The 20326-nt window shown below is 39.6% G+C and overlaps 1 protein-coding gene across 2 annotated transcripts in view; it reads left to right on the plus strand.

Moving 5' to 3' along the window:
• LOC132883406 (deoxynucleoside triphosphate triphosphohydrolase SAMHD1-like) overlaps positions 1 to 18629 on the plus strand; it is a 40728-nt gene extending 22099 nt beyond the window's left edge. Inside the window, exons 7-15 of one of the 2 annotated variants that reach the window (XM_060917025.1) lie at positions 2795 to 2889; positions 9754 to 9862; positions 11197 to 11288; positions 13010 to 13125; positions 13715 to 13854; positions 14619 to 14708; positions 14798 to 14902; positions 16710 to 16838; positions 17161 to 18629. In XM_060917025.1, coding sequence (XP_060773008.1) covers positions 2795 to 2889; positions 9754 to 9862; positions 11197 to 11288; positions 13010 to 13125; positions 13715 to 13854; positions 14619 to 14708; positions 14798 to 14902; positions 16710 to 16838; positions 17161 to 17166 — 882 coding nt within the window. In that variant the 3' untranslated portion in view covers positions 17167 to 18629. The remainder of the gene's footprint in view (positions 1 to 2794; positions 2890 to 9753; positions 9863 to 11196; positions 11289 to 13009; positions 13126 to 13714; positions 13855 to 14618; positions 14709 to 14797; positions 14903 to 16709; positions 16839 to 17160) is intronic. The other variant, XM_060917018.1, reaches the window with a different exon arrangement.
• The last annotated feature ends 1697 nt before the right edge of the window (positions 18630 to 20326 follow it).

The raw sequence follows: 20326 nt of genomic DNA on the forward strand, positions 1-20326 counted from the left end.
AGGTTGTTCTACCAAAGAATGGTTAAAGAAGAATAAAGTTAATGTTTTGGAATGGCCAAGTCAAAATCCTGACCTTAATCCAATTGAAATGTTGTGGAAGGACCTGAAGCAAGCAGTTCATGTGAGGAAACCCACCAGCATCTCAGAGTTGAAGCTGTTCTGTATGGAGGAATGGGCTAAAATTCCTCCAAGCCGGTGTGCAGGACTGATCAACAGTTACTGGAAGCGTTTAGTTGCAGTTGTTGCTGCACAAGGGGGTCACACCAGATACTGAAAGCAAAGGTTCACATACTTTTGCCACTCACAGATATGTAATATTGGATCATTTTCCTCAATAAATAAATGACCAAGTAGAATATTTCTGTCTCTTTTGTTTAACTGGGTTCTCTTTATCTACTTTTAGGACTTGAGTGAAAATCTGATGTTGTTTTAGGTCATATTTATGCAGAAATATAGAAAATTCTAAAGGGTTCACAAACTTTCAAGCACCACTGTAGATATCATTCTCTGATTAGCTACCTGTTTCTTGCTAACTTACATGGTTGGCTATCCCAGCTGTCACTCCATCTGCTGTAAAAGCAGCACACTTCCCACAGCAGCCGTGACTACCCGCCCATCAACCCCCCCATATCTCACACGTACACACCTGACCTACCCCACGCACCCCCCACTCTCTGTCAGCCTACAAATTGAGCTGGACTTTAATGTCCATGCATGCTTGCCCTACGACTCGCATGCTGACTTGAGTATCATGGATGACGGCCCCCCTCCCAAGAAACGAGACATTCGTTCATTCTTCTTCAAAGTCAAGAATGTAAGTGCAGGGTTTCTGTCGAGCTTTAAAAACTCAACAAAATCCTTTTGATGTATGGAAACCCTTCATAAAATTATTGCTGCGGCTCCTTAGGCAGGTTTAGCAACGTGACAGGATGCATCAGAGCTAGGCTACTGCAGAGAAAAGGAATGCTGGAGCAATGTAACTTGCTGTTAGATAATATCCTCAATGAATGAATGTTAAATTTATAGACCTAATGGTTTAACAGAATGTAAGTAGTCAGATGTAGGCTACTGCATGGCCATGCAGATGTGCGACTTGCATTTCAGAATCAACAGCGTGACAGCTGCTGCGGAGTCTGCTGCATTCACCGTTTTACAGAGACCTCTTTCTACTACTACTAGGCTAGATACAACAAATCCATGGTCCTTTACTGCCACCTACAGACGAATATTGGTAACTGCAGCATGAACATAAAAGAAGTCACAAGCACATCTGCAGTGAAAATCATAACACACGTTATGAACACAAACAGGCAACAAAAACACTCGTCTCGTCTTCTTCCGCTTATCCGGGACCGGGTCACGGAGGCAGCAGTCTAAGCATGGAAGCCCAAACTTCCCTTTCCCCAGACACCTCGACCAGCTCCTCGGGAAGAACACCGAGGCGTTCCCAGGCCAGCCGAGAGACATAGTCCCTCCAGCATGTCCTGGGTCTTCCCCGGGGCCTCTTCCCAGGGGGACATGCCTGGAACACCTCCCCAGGGAGGCGTCCAGGAGGCATCCGAAAAAGATGCCCAAGCCACCTCAGCTGATTCCTCTCGATGTGGAGGAGCAGCGGCTCTACTCCGAGCTCCTCCCGAGTGACTGTGCTTCTCACCCTATCTCTAAGGGAGCGCCCAGCCACCCTGCGAAGGAAACTCATTTCGGCCGCTTGTATCCGCGATCTTGTTCTTTCGGTCATTACCCAAAGCTCATGACCATTGAGTCTGAGCAACAAAAAGACATTATATGGAAAATGGAGGGGCAACAAAAAGACAAAAAAATGGGGGGTATACTACAAATGCAATACTAATGTAATCATAATCATGCTATAATAGGCAATCACTAAATTATATATCCAAATATCATTTTAACTAAATTTGAGCTTAATCACAGAATAGAAAATGCCACCAGTAGCAGCTATTTGAGTGTCTCAATAAGGCAGTCAGTGAATTTTGAGACCCCCCCCCCCCCATGTCAAACAATACAGATATTGAATTAAAAAAAAACAATATTTAATGCTAAAAATGCTTAAAGTGTTTCATTCTTATTTTCATGTATTTCTGTGGAAGAGACAGAACGACTGCTTAAACACAAATTAGGAATTGTGTGGTGTAAAAGTAATAAATCATCAGATTCTAGAAGATCATGTGATATTATGCATCCATGTTTTTGTGGGGAATAAATTATAGTCTATGTAATAATTTTGTCCTTTTTGGCTAGCCCTTTTTGCTGAGGCTACAACCTTACCATGAAACTCTACAGTCATTCTATCCCTAATCTGTTCATATGTCATGCATCAACATATTTTTGTAAGGTGACAGACAGCAGAGAGGCTGGAGGAGATGAAAGACAGTGCAGAGAAGGTAGAGGAAGAGAGGCAGGAAGAGAAAGAGGAGCAGAGGCTGAAGGAGAGGATGGAGGAGATAGAGTAGGAGATGGAGAAGCGGAAAGAGAGGTTGGAAATTCACAAGTGAGGTTAATGATGGATATGCCAGTCATGAGATTCAGCCCCACTGTGGCAAATGTTTTAGTGTGATGTTGATCTGAATAACAATGCTTCACTTCAATTGCCTTGGATCACTTTTGTGTCCCCACCAATGTCAAAATCAAAGTTACTCCCTTGAATGTAACAGAGTAAATGTAGTGCGTTACTACCCACCTCTGCTCACAAGATACAGTAGAGTTGTTTTTGTTTTTTATTTTCATTTACCGTCTATGTTGAAACTGATTTTATAATCTCTTCTTCCATTAACAGAAGTACAAACATGAACGTAGAAAGGATTTCTTGTATGAGATTGTGGCAAACAAGAGAACCGGTATTGATGTGGATAAATGGGATTATTTTGCCAGGTGAGTCTGTCTTTAAGACACTTAGAAGGTGTATTAAAGTTAAGGTACTAATATTAATGTACTAAGGTACTAACATGAACTTACAGCAGTATTACATAAGCATACTTGTACCATATTGACATGAATACAGAATTTAAAGAAGGAACAAAAGTAACTGTTCACTAAAGTGAACTAGCTCTGGGCAACAACAGGCAACAGTCACTAAAATACAAAATCAATAGACATAAATTAGCTAGCCTGTTAAGGGTGGCAAGTTAGGATCCAATAGCAGAACACAAACCCGAAAATCCAATAAATAAAAAATGATTTAATTAAAGTCCAAAAAAAAAAAAGTCAACAAACAAAAATAGCAAAAATAATCCCGACAAACAACGAGGTAGACAAAGTGCTAATATGAAAAAACATGAAAAATAGTTCAGACAACAACCATAGTGCAAAAAACAAGAAAAAAATGACAAAACATGAGTACAAAAAAACTGTGGCTAAGACTAGGCAAAACAGAGAGCAAAAATCAGGAAGCAAAAATGGCACAGAGACAACATGAAAAACAGACAAGACGTTCTGGCAAAGTCCCCTTCTTCTTCTTCTGTCGCTTTATTGGCAGTTAACAATCGATGTGTATTACCGCCATCTACCAGGCTGAGGTGTGATCTCAAGGGATATTAATCGTTGCAAATGCTTACATGAGAATAAATCAAAACTGAGCCTGTAGTCAGACCTTGAGCAGGTCATGTCCTGATATTGTGTTCAAAAAGATATCAATATTATGTCTCGAGCAATGTGTTATCATAACAGTACAATACACAGTGAGACACAAGGTCACAGAAGAATTCTAGCCTTCTCACTGAAATAGTAAAATAGAATGGAGTAGAATATTAACAATATTAAGAGATGTATGCTCGAGTTAATCTTTGCTCTTCTTGACGATTATTGGTGCTCAGAGGGCGGGCATGCCCTATCAGCCCTCGTCCCACCTCACCGGAGCTTAGAGAAACTCCAGCCAAATTGTCCCATGAACCAAACAAAATCTTCCCGTAAACCAATTACGAGGATAACCAAAGAAAAATCTTCCCGTAAACCAATTACGAGGATAACCAAACAAAAATCTTCCCGTAAACCAATTACGAGGATACCCAAACAAAAATCTTCCCGTAAACCAATTACGAGGATAACCAAACAAAAATCTTCCCATAAACCAATTATGAGGATAACCAAACAAAATCTTCCCGTAAACCAATTATGAGGATAACCAAACAAAATCTTCCTGTAAACCAATTACGAGGATACTGATTATAAAAAAAAAACTAAATTCTGTTTGCTAGTTGAGTGTCCTTTAAATACTGTGTTAGAGCTGTTACTGCTGATTGTGTGAATGGCTGACTTAAGTTGTCTATAGTTACAGATTTTCTTAACGTTCTCCTCATCCTCATCCTCATCTCCTCTTTCACTGGAATACTGTGTACAGTGTATAAGAACATGCTCAACCTTTTCTACTTCTCCACAGTGTGCACAGGCCCCAGAATGATGTTTCCCTATTGTATACAACCCACTATTTAGACTTATGTGTCCTATCCTCAGCCTCGTCAACCAAACCTCCTCCTGTCGTTTCAGTTCACCACCCCTTCGAAACACCACCTCCTTTTGTAAATTATATAGATGCCTTCCTTTCTCCTCTGTATTCCATCTCTCCTGCCACATTTTGTTGATGTTGTCTTTAATTATTACTTTAATTTCTGCCTTGCTTAATGGGACTTCTAACTCAACCTCATTTGCCTTGATGGCCTCTTTGGCCATTTTATCCACTTTCTCATTACCCTCAACCCCCTTATGAGCTGGAACCCATGTGAATACGAGATGGTTAATTTCATCTAAGAGATCTTGTCGGCATGTAGATTTTCCACTCTGGATACTATTTAAGGAAGACATAGAATCTGAGCAAATAACTGCTTTACTAGGCTTCACCTCCTCCACCCACTGCAGGGCCAGTATAATAGCCATCATTTCTGCTGAAAAAATTGACAAGTGATCTGATGTCCTTTTCCCAATACTTGTATTGTAGCTGGGGATGAATACTGCTGCTCCTGTCTTACCAGTTTTGTCTTTAGAAGCATCTGTGTCGTGTCATCATACATTACTTCTAAATACTGCTGTACATTCTGGTTTGCCATCTCCTTAGTTTTCAAATTTACAATAGAGAAATAAAATAACCAAGGGGGAATGATTGACCTTGTAATTGTTTTGCAAAGAGGAATGTCACTGATCCCCAATTGATCTGCCTGCTGATTACCATCCCACCCAAAACTGCGTACGGGTCGACCATACTCCCAGCATTCCCTTAGTACCTGTTTGGTTGGGTGATTGTCTTCATGACCCTGTAGGTTTAGCCAATATGATACTGATAATTTCAGTCGCCTGAGGTCCAGTGGCATCTCCCCTACTTCCACCTAAAGTGCTGGGACTGGAGAGGTCCTGAAGGCACCACAACATATACGGAGGGCTTTGGCTTGTATCTTGTTTAGCTCTAACAAGGAAGTCTTGGCTGCTGAATTATATGCTATACATCCATAATCCAATACTGGTCGGATTAGGGCACTATAAATTCTTTTCAAGGATGTGCTTGATGCCCCCCAGTCATTCCCTGCTAAGCATTTCAGAATATTAATTCCCTTTTTACATTTGTCTATAACCTTTTGAATATGATTTTTAAAAGAAAGTTTATCGAACCATACACCAAGGTATCTTAAATTATCCGTTTGCTTGAGTGGCTGCCCATACAACCTGAGGTCTACTGTAGGGTTAACCCTTTTTTTTGAGAAACATATAACTTGTTTTTTCAACAGATAAATTAAACCCCCACTCATGTGACCATCTTTCAGCCTCGTTTATAGCTATTTGCTATTGCTATATCTGTTCCTTAGACTATCAGAATTTCGGCCTCTCACCCACAGTGCTCCATCATCTGCATAAAGTGCTCTACTGATTCTGGAATCAATATTGTTAAAAACATCATTAATCATTATATTAAATAGAATTGGGCTGCAGACGCTACCCTGTGGGGTACCATTTTCTATAGCGTAGATTTTTGAATGGCTCGCTCCAACTCTTACCTCTATGGTTCTATTCCTTAAAAAATCTCTAATCCAATTGAACATTTTGCCTTCTATTCCCATTTTATTCAATTTAAGTAAAAGACCCTCTTTCCAGAGCATATCATATGCTTTTTCAATATCAAAGAATGTTGCCACGACTGACTCCTTATTTGCTTGAGCTTTCCTAATTTCATTTTCTAGGCAGATTATTGGATCCATAGTAGTACGGGCATTTCTAAACCCACTTTGATGTGGAGAGAAAAGACTTCTTTTTTTCAATCTCGTATACTAACCTCTTAGTTATCATCCTTTCCATTAACTTACAAAGATTAGATGTTAGTGCTATAGGCCTATAGCTTTTGACCTCTGCTTTATCCTTACCTGGTTTAGCTATAGGTACCACTACTGAACGTTTCCAGCTAGAGGGCAGCTTACCTTGCTCCCAAATCTTATTATATAACTTTAAAATCACACTTTTAGCCACATCAGATAATTGTTCAATCATTTTGTAACAAATTCTCTCTTTACCTGGAGATGTATTTTTAACACCCACTAATGCTCTTTTCAGTTCAAATAATGTAAAATTATCATCAAGTGCGCCCTCACTTATATCTTTCTTTCCTAATACGTTTCCATTATCTTCAATCATTTTTGTTCTCCATAATAACTCTTCATTTGTTAAGTTTTTAGAGCTATGCACTTTAACAAAGGCCCTAGCAAGCATCTCTGCTTTTTCATCATTATTTACTGCTTCACCATCACTATCTTTAATTACTGGTAAAGAGAAATCCCTTCTTATTCCTCCCATCTTTCTGATCATTCCCCATATCTCGGAGACCTTGACTTCTGATCCAATATTATTACAGAAACTCTTCCAGTAATTCCTCTTAGTTTCCCTTATTACTCTTTTAGCTTGAGACTGTGCCTTTTTATATAGAATTAAATTATTGAAGGAATGATTAGATTTCACCATTCTAAATGCTTTATTTCTGGCTTTGACCGCTTTTTTACATTCATCTGACCACCATGGCACCATTTTCTTTTCCCTCATCCCAAAAGACTCACCCAGAACCTCCTCTGCTGACTCATATAATATATTTGTGATTATGGAATTTACTAATTCAACATCACTTAAGTTTGACATATTCTCCATAAGTTTGCCACTTGCCTTCATGCTATATAGCCCCCAGTTAGCCTCTCTCATTTTCCATCTTGGGTACCAGTTTTCTTCCAAATTAACATTCTGCTCTTGTATCTTGGTCCAAATTGGGTAATGATCACTTCCTAATGGGTTATTATTAAGAACTTCCCACTGACTGACTCCTGCTAATCATTCTGAAAGTAAGGTAAGGTCAAGTGCTGATTCTGTTCCATGTACTAGATCAAACCTAGTGCCTGTTTCATCATTTAAACAGACTAGATTGTGGTCATCCATAAACTCCTCAATAGTACTCCTATTATCATCTGTTCTTTTGCTTCCCCATAATGTGTTATAAGCATTGAAGTCTCCACATAAAATATTTCTACAATTTCCCTCCACACAAAAACTATCTAAAAATCTCTTCTAATCTTTTGGCAAGGGTTATAGAAGTTAATTATTTTAAACTTGGTTCTACCCACCCATACTTCCACTGATATTACTTCAATTTCTTCATTTATATTTTGTGCTTTGTAATTAAGTCCCTGTTGAATAAATGTGGCTTCTCCCCCACCTGTTCCTAGGCTTCTATCTTTGCGTACTGCTACATATCCATAGATTATAAAGTCAAGTGATGGCTTTAACCATGTTTCTTGAATACAAATGATATTAGGTTTAACCTGCTGTTCTTCAATAAACTGTTTAAATTCTTGCCCATTCGCAATTAGACTCCTGGCATTCCACTGTAATATGGACAGTACCATTATAAAACACCACCACATGACTGCTGACTTTCAGACACTCTGGTCGCTAATACTGCATTTACAGACTCAACGGATAATTCCCCTATATCCAGGTACTTTTCTGCTGCTCTTGTGATAATCTTTATTCTCTCTGTTCTGCTATCTGTCTGAGCTGAGCAATTGATAACTTCCACTATGAAGGCAACAAACTTTTTCTTCTCCACAATCAAGGTGTCTTCAGAAACTTTATAATTCAAAGATTGTGCAACTCTTTGAGTAGGAGGTTGAGACACAGACACTGCTTTAGCATCAGATCGTACTTTGCCATCTATCTTTTTGATTGCATCAGCATACAGTAGGTAAGTTTCCCCTTCACCCTTATGTTTTGAATCCGTACTGCTCTTTTATGGGCCTCACATCCTTTATAAGCAGCGCTGTGCTCCCCTCCACAGTTACAACACTTTATTTTAGTTCCTACAGCACACTTGCCATATTCATGTCCCCCCCACACTTGGCACACCTGGCTTTAGCCCTACAGGCTGCAGCAATATGCCTAAACCTTTGGCATTTAAAGCACCTTGTTGGTGGAGGAATGTATGCTCGTGCTGCATAACTGACATACCCAATCTTAACTCTTTCCGGTAATCACTCTTTGTCCAGAGCTATCAAAACTGACAAACTAGGACTTGTAACTCCATCTCTTGTAATAGGCAAACGTTTCACCTTGGTTACTTTAACCCCTTTCAAGTTAACTCGGATCTGTTCCTCTGTCAACTCAGTAGATACTCCAGATATCACACCCATACACTTCCCCTTTTCCTCCCACACTTGTGGTTTTATCGCTTTCCCCAATAGAGTTTTACACTTCATTAACCCCTGCTGCTGGTCTCTATCTCTACACACAATCATCAAATTGCCATCTCTTAAAGTTTTGACTGTTTGTACTTCACCTACTAACTTGTATACTGCCTCACTAACTTTTAAAGGATTTAAAGTACACAGGGATTGGAATCTAAGGATAACTTTAATTTCATTTCTTTTACCTTCCTCTCTCCTCTCTTCATCGGGTTCTAGTTCTTTCCTTTTCTTACTTCCTCGATTGACCCTCTGCCATTCTCCTGAGTATATATTTCTCTCATTGTAGTCGCTTGATGCTAGATCACCACCTTCATCTGCCTCCTCAATCCCCTCCATCTCACTCACTTCCTGCAAATCCTGGATCACACCTCCAGTCTCCCAAAAATCCACTCAGCCGAAATCTCAAAGATTTAAATTGGAAGAAGTTCCATTCAATCACTGTTGAAGCAAGAACCTCTCCCCGTTCTTTCACCGCGAACTTGAACTGCTCGGCAAAGTCCCCTCCTGAGAACGGCCTATTTATACACAGCAGAGCAGACCAGGAAGTGAATGCCGGCAAGATGGAAGTTCCGTCCCGGATCCGGATTGTGCTGAACTGGGAGAGAGTAAATCTCCAGAGTGGAAGTCCGGGGTGGATCATGACACAGCCATCTGAAGGTTCCTGAAAACAAAGTATTAAATATGACCTGAGTTATACACAAGAGTCATCTGAGTAGTGAGCATGGTGGTTTCTTTGATATTTACTCGTCTGAGGGAGTTTTTGCTTGCCACTGTCGCCACAGGCTTGCTCATTGGGGATAGATTAGGGACAAAATTAGCTCATGTTTAAAGTCATTCAAATTCTGTAAAGCTGCTTTGTGACAATGTCTATTGTTAAAAGCGCTATAAAAATAAACTTGACTTACACAAGGAGTTTTGAGTTACAGCGTTGACTTCTGTATCAACATGCATGACATTTTCTTTGCAAAGAAATAACCTCTATTCAGGACAAATTTTATATTTACAAAGCACTGTAATATATTTTCCATCTGAACAGAGACTCGTATCACCTGGGCATCCCGACCAGCTCAGACCACAACCGTTTCATCAAATTTGCCCGAGTGTGTGAGGTCGAGGGGAAGAAGCTCATCTGTGCCAGAGACAAGGTATGCTTATGGGTATCCTCACCTGTGATGCTCCGTATTTTGTATTTTTTATACCCGAGGGGAAATTATGCTCTGCAGCTAACCCATCCAAAGCAGTGAACACACACATGCCCAGGGAGCAGTTGGGGGTTTGGTACTTTGCTCAATGATGCTATGCCAATGGAGGGGAAAGTGCTGCTCATTCACTCTCCCCACCCACACATTTTCCTGCTGTTCCAGGAATCAAACCTTTCGGTCCCAAACCCGGTTCTCTAACCTTTAGGATATGGCCATGCATTTGTCTTAAAAATACATTCAGATTTTGAAGAATTTCAAAATGCATTCTGATGTCTGAATATTTAATAAGATTATAACATGCAGCTGGGCGGCACGGTGGTGTAGTGGTTAGCACTGTCGCACTGTCTGGGTGCTCCGGTTTCCCCCACAGTCCAAAGACATGCAGGTTAGGTTAACTGGTGACTCTAAATTGACCGTAGGTGTGAATGTGAGTGTGAATGGTTGTCTGTGTCTATGTGTCAGCCCTGTGATGACCTGGCGACTTGTCCAGGGTGTACCCCGCCTTTCGCCCGTAGTCAGCTGGGATAGGCTCCAGCTTGCCTGCGACCCTGTAATACAGGATAAATCGGCTAGAGATAATGAGATGAGATGAGACATACAGCTGACACAAAGCTAAACTGATAGTGGTCCAGGGAGTCACTGCCCATGGTCTAAATTTATGAATGTTGTTCATGCAGTCCTTTGGGGCAGCACAGTGTTGCAGTGTTTAGCACTGTCATCTCACAGCAAGAAGGTTCCAGGTTCAAACCTCTTGGCTGACAGGGGCCTTTCTGTGTGGAGTTTGCATGTTCTCCCTGTGTCTGCATGGGTTTCCTCTGGTTGCTCTGGTTTCCCCCACAGTTCAAAGACATGCAGGTTAGGTAAAATACCCAGCCCTTGGGGTTGTACAAGCCAGTGCATACTTAGTGCTGGCCTCAAGCCCAGATAGACTGGGAAGGGTTGCATCAGGAAGGGCATCTGGTGTTAAAAAAAAAAAGCCAAATCAAATATGCGGATCCAGATGATCTGCTGTGGTGACTTCTAATGTGAGCAGCCAAAAGAAGAAGGTAATGCAGTGCTTTGTAAACTCAGAGAGCCATCCAAACATTTCCAGAATAGGTGGTTAGCCACTGACATGGATCATTGAGGAAACGTGAGTATCATTACCATCAGTATTTGAATAGCTTGAAGAGAGTACATTTACATCAATATGCAGGAAGAGATTTGTTTTTCAAGCCAAAGATGATGATTTAATATTTATCAAATGGTACATTTAATGCACATTCTCTTTTCTCCAGGAAGTCCATGATTTATATGAGATGTTTCACACAAGACACTGTCTACACCGCAAAGCCTATCAGCACACTGTGACCAAAATAATCGAGGAAATGTGAGTATTGTTACCATCAATATTTAAACTAAACCAGTACTAGTATAGCTGGCTTAGTGGTTAGCATGTTCACCTCTCAATTGGGAAGTCACGAGTTCTACTCACAGTCAGGTCAAACCAAAGGCCATCATAAAAATGGTGCCTACTGCCATCTGGCAAGGCATGCTGCAATACAGAAGTGAGTGGGGAGTCAAACTCACAGTTACCAGAGGACCAGCCCCCCCCCAACCCTAGCTGTATAGGTGAAAGGCCGAGGGCTATGGAAATGGAGATTGGTGCCACCCAATATGCTTTAAGGGCCTGATTAGTACTGGGATGGGAGACTGCCTGGGAAGACCAGGGCATGGTGCAGGAAGGACTTTAGAATATAGCTGTATTGTCTTTGTCAACTTGCAAAGAGAGGTGGAAGGATATAATTAATTCCTAGTATGATATCTGCCAGGTCTGGTATGATGGTTTTCAGTGTGTCACAGTAGTGGCTTAAAGCTTCCTGTTTTCAAAGAGGATGACTGTTAGAGCATGTCTTCTATACCTCACTTAACAGCTAATGCCTGCTGCTGCAGATATTTTTGTTGTGGGGAATAGTTTACAACAGTTAAAACCCTTGCCTGTTGGTAGAGCACTCCTCTCAGCCCAACCTTTGATACCTTGATGTGAAGAATAAAAGGCAGCTGCTGAAAAACTGCATCAGCATTGTTGCTCCACTTCTACCTTTTCCTCAGGCTGTGTCTTCAGAGAAGTGGAAAAGTTAAGGATAAAACACCTCTAATACCTTGCCAACCCAAGAAAAACTTGTACCTTGGTCTTAGTAATAGGCTGTGTTTTGTCAACTCCTTTGAACCACAACATTGTCCAGATACATTTCGGAAAGCAATGGAGTAACTCATGATCTCTGTGAGCTACTGAAGGTTCTGGTGTTGCCAGAGACCGTAGATTTTCAGGACACCAGGAGAGCTTGCCAGTCGCATTTGTTAGATGTACCATTGGGATCTACAGTTTCTTAAATGACCTACTGAACTTGTGGCATATAAAATGTACTGCTGACAATAGTAACAAATCCTGAAATAGTCTCAATAATGTATACTTAAAAAGGGGAGTGTTGTACATCTTGTTCAGCTGTCAGGAATTATTGCAAAATCTGAGTGTCTCATCCAATTTGGGCATAATGACAATGACAGCCTCATTGTCCAGAGACTCATCAGACCAGAGACTGGTGGACTCCACTATGACTGCCAACTGGTATGTTCTCTACATCTTTTCTATAGTCTTCAACTGGACCTCAGATACCCAGTAGGGCTGCGTCAAAGAAGACTACTCACGGTATTTTGATGAAGAGGTGGATTTGGCCACAAACAGTGATAAAAACATTCTGAAACAGATCTTCAAATTCATGTCCTTCAGGGCAAATGTAGCCATGGCCTCATCATGTCTGTTCCAATATGTCCAAATAATGGTTGATACTGGTATGTAGGTTATTTTACAAAAAGGTTGTCAGGTGCTTAAAATTAGCTGATCCAATTTAACTTGAACTTCACCTTTGCTGCTTAAACCAGTTTGTGCATGTACCTTTGTACCAATATATCATCTTATTCCAGTGATGGCTCTCTGATTTTTTTTATGATGTCATAGAACTGTAGAGGGATGGTCAGATTTTACTGTCACACATGCAGCTTCAATTTCCATATAGCTGGAATATAAACTACAAAATAATCACATTGTAGGATAACAGAAGCCTTGGTGGAGGCCAATCCTCACATTGAGATCGAGGGATCCAAAAAAAGGATGTTCAAAATATCAGAGACCATCGGTGACATGAAGGCCTACACCAAGCTCACAGGTCAGTTAATTAGCCTTTAATTGACATGTTCTGATTATCAGTTGCACGATTATATACAGTTATTAGTGTTAGTCAATCAAGACCTAAGTGTTTGAAAATCCAAGCCATAATTGGATCTAAATTGAGAAGCCAACAACCCATTGCATGATGATATAAGTAATATATTGATATAAAGTATATCATGAATTACAGCTGGGAAGTGGCCAAGGTTCGTTAACAGCTAAAATACCAACATATGTGAACAGTTCCAAATAAACATTCTGTTAACATCATAGTGGTATTGCAAACTATAGCAGATCTTATTTTATTCCCAAAATATTTTTGTTTGAATTGCATATAATAGTTTTGCAGTTAAGTACAACACTTACACCTCAATCTGGTTAATGAACAAAATGCTAACTGTTCTTGTGACGTACACCTCTAATGATGTTAAGTGTTCACAAACTCACACAGTTTTGGTTGAAGTTTCTCAAATATTATATAACTGATTATCCGTACAAGCATAACTCCTGCACACACACAACTTTAATTTGCTATGGTGTGTAAATTTACAATGACTTATCGATGTGTCCTCCTTACCCTTCCACAGACCACATTTTTGAGCAGATTCTGTACTCCTCTGATCCAAAACTGAGGAAAGCGAAGTCCATCCTGGAGAAGATCATCCACAGACGCTTGTATAAGTTTGTGGGACAAACAAGACCTCAACAAAATCTTCCAGGGTCAAAGGTCAGAGGTCACAACCTTCAGTTATGTATTTACCATTATTGGTTCAGTCAGAGTTGTACATCATAAAACCTTCATTTTTATGGGTTAATGGCTCAATCAGCAGTTAGCTTAGAAAAATAGCACACTACATAAATCAGTATGTTCACCTTTGGCCTTAACTGATGATAAGCAGTGGCTAAATTGGAAGAACAATTGAGTAATATCCCAAAAAATAACAAAAAAAATCTAACTGGAATAATGGCCAATGTCCCCAATTTTACATGCATTTTACTGTTTTCCTTATACAGTCAAGCAAAATTATTTTAAGGCTCCATCCAATGATGGACTTATTAATAGAACATTGGACATTTTCAGGCCCTTCCCCGAACAAACAGAACACATTCAAATTGGACTTTCTTAATGGTGGTTATTTGATGTTGGAGTGTTCATACAATGTTATTCTCAGTGTGTGAGGGAGTGTACATTTTAGCTGTAATGACAGTTGGTGAATGGAATGCTAAATTGATCAGTAAATCATAAACATAGTACTGGTATGTAACTGTCATATCCACTCTTCAGGGCCTCGAAACATAAGGGGTTAGGAGGGGGTTCAGTGTGGAGTATATGTTTCTGGTTAAACCCTGTTTGAGCAAAATGGAACCAGGAACTCTGGCACTATGGTCAAGCACAGTGTTTTGTCCACAATAGAAAAATTAACAACCTGAAGTTACATGTGTTTGGTATAAGTTTGCAGATGATTATTATTTTTTTAATTATTTTTTTAGGAAGACTTGGAAAAGATACGCCAAGAATTGGCTGAGTCCAGACCTGATAGCACTGATGTTGAACTGAAGCCTGAAGATTTCATTGTCAATGTATGGAAATAAACACCTAATAAATAATTTTACACTTTGATAATAACAATTTTAGAATCTGGGATTAATTTTTAATAATGATCTGGCAGGTATTTGCTATAGATTATGGCATGAAGGACAAAAACCCCATGGACAACGTCTATTTCTACAGAAAGACTGACCCCACCGAAGCCATTGAAATCTCCAAAGAAGAGGTACATGTCAAGTGTCATTTCTGAAAAAAAAGGCTCCATTACACTTCCATTACATTACACTTAACAGCTATTAGCAAAGGCTGATCTACAACCCCGATTCCAAAAAAGTTGGGACAAAGTACAAATTGTAAATAAAAATGGAATGCAATGATGTGGAAGTTTCAAAATTCCATGTTTTATTCAGAATAGGACATAGATGACATATCAAATGTTTAAACTGAGAAAATGTATCATTTAAAGGGAAAAATTAGGTGATTTTAAATTTCATGACAACAACACATCTCAAAGTTGGGACAAGGCCATGTTTCCCACTGTGAGACATCCCCTTTTCTCTTTACAACAGTCTGTAAACGTCTGGGGACTGAGGAGACAAGTTGCTCAAGTTTAGGGATAGGAATGTTAACCCATTCTTGTCTAATGCAGGATTCTTGGGTCGTCCTTCTCTTTAGTCCGAATGACACGGCGTCCCTGATTTCCATAAAGAACTTCAAATTTTGATTCGTCTGACCACAGAACAGTTTTCCACTTTGCCACAGTCCATTTTAAATGAGCCTTGGCCCAGAGAAGACGTCTGCGCTTCTGGATCATGTTTAGATACGGCTTCTTCTTTGAACTATAGAGTTTTAGCTGGCAACGGCGGATGGCACGGTGAATTGTGATCACAGATAATGTTCTCTGGAAATATTCCTGAGCCCATTTTGTGATTTCCAATACAGAAGCATGCCTGTATGTGATGCAGTGCCGTCTAAGGGCCCGAAGATCACGGGCACCCAGTATGGTTTTCCGGCCTTGACCCTTACGCACAGAGATTCTTCCAGATTCTCTGAATCTTTTGATGATATTATGCACTGTAGATGATATGTTCAAATTCTTTGCAATTTTACACTGTCGAACTCCTTTCTGATATTGCTCCACTATTTGTCGGTGCAGAATTAGGGGGATTGGTGATCCTCTTCCCATCTTTACTTCTGAGAGCCGCTGCCACTCCAAGATGCTCTTTTTATACCCAGTCATGTTAATGACCTATTGCCAATTGACTGAATGAGTTGTAATTTGGTCCTCCAGCTGTTCCTTTTTTGTACCTTTAACTTTTCCAGTCTCTTATTGCCCCTGTCCCAACTTTTTGGGATGTGTTGCTGTCATGAAATTTCAAATGAGCCAATATTTGGCATGAAATTTCAAAATGTCTCACTTTCGACATTTGATATGTTGTCTATGTTCTATTGTGAATACAATATCAGTTTTTGAGATTTGTAAATTATTGCATTCCGTTTTTATTTAGAATTTGTACTTTGTCCCAACTTTTTTGGAATCAGGGTTGTACTTTACTAACACAGCATTCATTTTCTTTATGTTTAAAATATTTCATTTACATGTGATTATCAATCATATTCATGTCCAGTGAGTGTGAATCTTCGTACCATCAAAGGACATTCTACTTGAATCTGCCATAAAAGCCATGTATCACTGGATTCCTATCAGTGGTATGTGTTGGTGGATTCAGATTCTGAACCCAGGCTTCTCATCATGCAGTATTAAAGCAGTCACCCATGGCTGGATCTAAGTTACTGGTCTTGAGCACCTTGGCTTAAGTTCCGAGGCTTAAGTTCCTGGACTACACTTCATGGGCTCAGTTTCCTGGGTTGAGGTTCTTGAACACAAGATCTTAGACTGTAATTAATGGGTTCAGGTTCCTTGGTTCAATTAGTCAGGCTGAAGCTACTGGACTAAAGTTCCTGAACTCAAGTTTTTGGACAAGTTAATTTAAGATCGGGTTCATGTTTGACGTCTTATGTGCTTTTTGCAGGTGTCCATCCTGCTGCCTGAAACCTTTTCTGAGAAACGCATCAGAGTTTATTGTAAGCAACCAGATAAACTGGAAGCTGCAAAGGAATACTTTGAGCAGTGGTGTGAGAATAATAACTTGACACCACAGGTAACACTCGCCTCCTGCAGTGTGTGTGTGTGTGTGTGCCCTACTCTTGTTTATGTGAATGTTAAAGTTAGTATTGTGTTAAGCAGTGTCGTGCGTGAACTTGTATTTGTGCTCATATTTTTGGTGAACGTTGAACTAAACTTTTTGGAACGTGAAAGTCATTTATTCTGGTCAGTTATTCTTAAAATGACTCCTGAGCCCCTGTTAGGAACAGGAAGTGTCTTCATGTAGTGGCTTAAAGGCATGCACACTGTTCCAGTCTTGGAAAATGACTCTGTGTGTGTGTGTGTGTGTGTGTGTGTGTGTGTGTGTGTATGTGTGTGTGTAGGGTTCTGGAGCCACAAATAACTGATGTAACTCATGACTGATTCTCAAGCCAAGGGGAGTGGAGGAGCTGGAGAAACCAGACATCTGGGAAAAACAGCACTGAAGCATCATCGCCCCCTGCTGGCAGAGCAAATGGATCTTTGTTATTTACGTATCAAACAATATTCCTGTTAGGCATTTAACCTGCTTACAAAGTGATTTTTTTTTTTTTTCCAAAGACAAACAACTGGTGTGTATCCCAGATTCTGAAAAACTTTGGTCACATCAGTCAGAGGATATGAAATCATATCGTATCACAGCAGTGATTCAGGGGTCAAATCCCAAACTGTTCCTTTAAGAACAGAAATCATGTGGAAGCATCTTTTGTTTTGTCCTTTTTCTGAGTTTAGTAGATGAGCATTAAAAAGCGTTTTTATGTGTTAGTTTATCCAGATTATAAACCAGAGTTTGGTGAAGGTTTGGGAGGTGTATCTAACCAGGGTTTGAATAACTAATCACTCTTAAAGTAGGTAGCTAAGTATTTAATAATCATTAAAATATCTCAAGTTTTATGAAAGATGGAAATATGAAGAATCTGGCACTGATTACACTTTTTATTTGATTTTGTTTGTTTGTGTGTCTGTGTGTGTTGGTGGAATTTTGGGACAGTTTAATCAGGAATTTTAAACTTATCATAGCATTATCTTATTTTGGTTTTGTGTTTTATCATCATGTCAAACTGAAGCTGCATGAACTGGGTTCATATACAGTGGGGTCCTAAACTCTGAGACCACACTGAAATTACATTGGTGTTTGTTTCATGAAGAAGTGGAAGGGATAAATTTCAGCAAATTTGCAATATGGTGATACTGAAGGTTAGATATGCCTTGAGATTTATCCCTTCCACTGAAGAACATGTTCAGATGACACTCCCATGATTCTGATCGAACATAAATCATCAGGTTTTACACAAACTTTTGGACTCCATGCCAGCTCATGTGCAAACTGTCATTAAAGCGAAAGGGAGAAGTACCAAACTGAATAAATTTCCCAAAACAAATTTTACTTTCACTCAGGTTAATCCTAAAATTTGCATTTAAACGTTTTGCATTTGAACTTTTTTTTTTTTTGCAAATTTGTAAACCTTGTAAAATAGAAGCATTTTTTATGAGACTTTTGGACTCCACTGTACATGTAAATTTACACAGACATGCGTGATGGTGAATACACACACTTTCATTACCTGTTAACTGCATTAACCTCGTATCTCCACTGTGTTTAGGGTAAAGAGGAAACTCTAGTTATAGTCAAAATACTGCTTTACAAAATGAATTTTTCTTTGGTTTTTGTTTCCTTTCCGCATTTCACCTCCTCATGTAACTTCATTTATTTTCCTGTACCGACTTTCTGACCTGTAAGACTTTTTATTGGGTGTATTTAATGAGGTGTTTTAAAGCTGTTTAATTAAAGGCTAATAAATTCTCAGGTATGATCATTTTTACTTGTTTACTGGAGTCAGCACATTAAATAATGATGCTGAAGAATATTTAAAGGTACTGTACAATCACTGTACAACAGTAAGATAACTGCATGCTAAATATTCCTTTAGTAACAGTAATTTATTTGCATTTCGCTAAAACCATGTTGGTATTCTGTGAGATAATGAACAGGTTTGATACCTCAGGGAGCTTCAGATGTTTCACAGATTTCTCCAATTCCACCTGATAGTGACCGCACATTGTATCAACACCCTCGGCTCCGACTCCCAGGTTATTCATATTAAACATTCCAGATTTTAAAAATAACATAAAAAATAATCAGACAAATATCTCTAAACTTCATAGTGTGTTGTGTAAATGTAAATTCCTGCTGACTTTGAGTCTGAGTACATGTGGGTATTTTACTCAAACTTGTCAGCTGATATTTGCTATATTTATACTTGAAAAAAATGTAAGACTATATGAAATCACACAAAGATCGGAGGATTTTGTGTTTGACCTCAAATTGTTCAGACAACAAATCTATAACTAATGAGGTAACTTGGCTAACTTCAGCAATGATGGTTGTCATGGTTACAGTAAAATATATTCTTTTTATTGAAGGCAATTTGAGACTGAAATCCCACTAATATGAGCTGCATTACTAACTAGATAGCTAATTTACCAAGCTAAAATGGTGTAGTATAGTGGTATAGAGGTATTTGTGATTGGGTTTTATCCATTTTTCCATCCATCCATCTATCCATCCATTTTCTTCCACTTTTCTGAAGTCAGGTCATGGTGGCAGCAGGCTAAGCAGGGTATTCCAGGCATCCCTCTCCCCAGCAATGCTTTCCAGTTCCTCCTGGGGGATCCCAAGGCACTCCCAGGCCACATGAGATATATAATCTCTCCAGCATGTTTTGGGTTGACCCCAAGGTCTCCTGCCAGTTGGAGGTGCCTGGAAAACCTCTAAAGGAAGGCATCCAGGAGGCATCCTAATCAGATGCCCTAACCACCTCATCTAATTCCTTTCAGCATGAAGGAGCAGCAGCTCAACTCCAAGATCCCTCTGGATGTCTGAGTTCCTCACCCTAAGGGTAAGCCCAGCCACCCTACAGAGAAAGCTCATTTCATCCACCTGTATCTGCAATCTCACCCTTTCGGTCACTACCCAAAGCTCATGACCATGGGTGAAGATCAGAAGGTAGATTGACTGGTAAATCGAAAGCTTTGCCTTCTGGCTCAGCTTCCTCTTCACCATGATGGTCCAGTACAATGCCTGCTTTACTGCTGACACCACCCCAATCTGCCTGTCCATCTCATGCTCCATTTTGCCATCACTCGTGAACAAGACCCAAAGATACTTGAACTCCTTCTGATAGGGATTTAGTGTAGGCTATAACTGGATCAGTGGTAATTTTTTTTCTGATTATTTTTTTATTATAGTTTTCAAAAAGGGCACATCAAAGACAGATCTACAGATACTATAAGGATGGCGCATAAATGAAGGTAACAAGAAATACAAAAAATAAAAAATTTTTAAAAAATTATAAAATAATATAAAAACAGAACACAACACACAACTCATGCTGGCAGCAAACCCAGACAAAACTATTCATAGAAGCTCTAAGGGCAGCAGCTATGTTCATCCATGTGTTCACAGTGGTTTCCTTTGCCTTGTTAATTTTTGTAGTTGTACCC

This window comes from Neoarius graeffei, chromosome 1 (genome assembly GCF_027579695.1).
Source record: "Neoarius graeffei isolate fNeoGra1 chromosome 1, fNeoGra1.pri, whole genome shotgun sequence".
NCBI classification, from domain to species: Eukaryota; Metazoa; Chordata; class Actinopteri; order Siluriformes; family Ariidae; genus Neoarius; species Neoarius graeffei.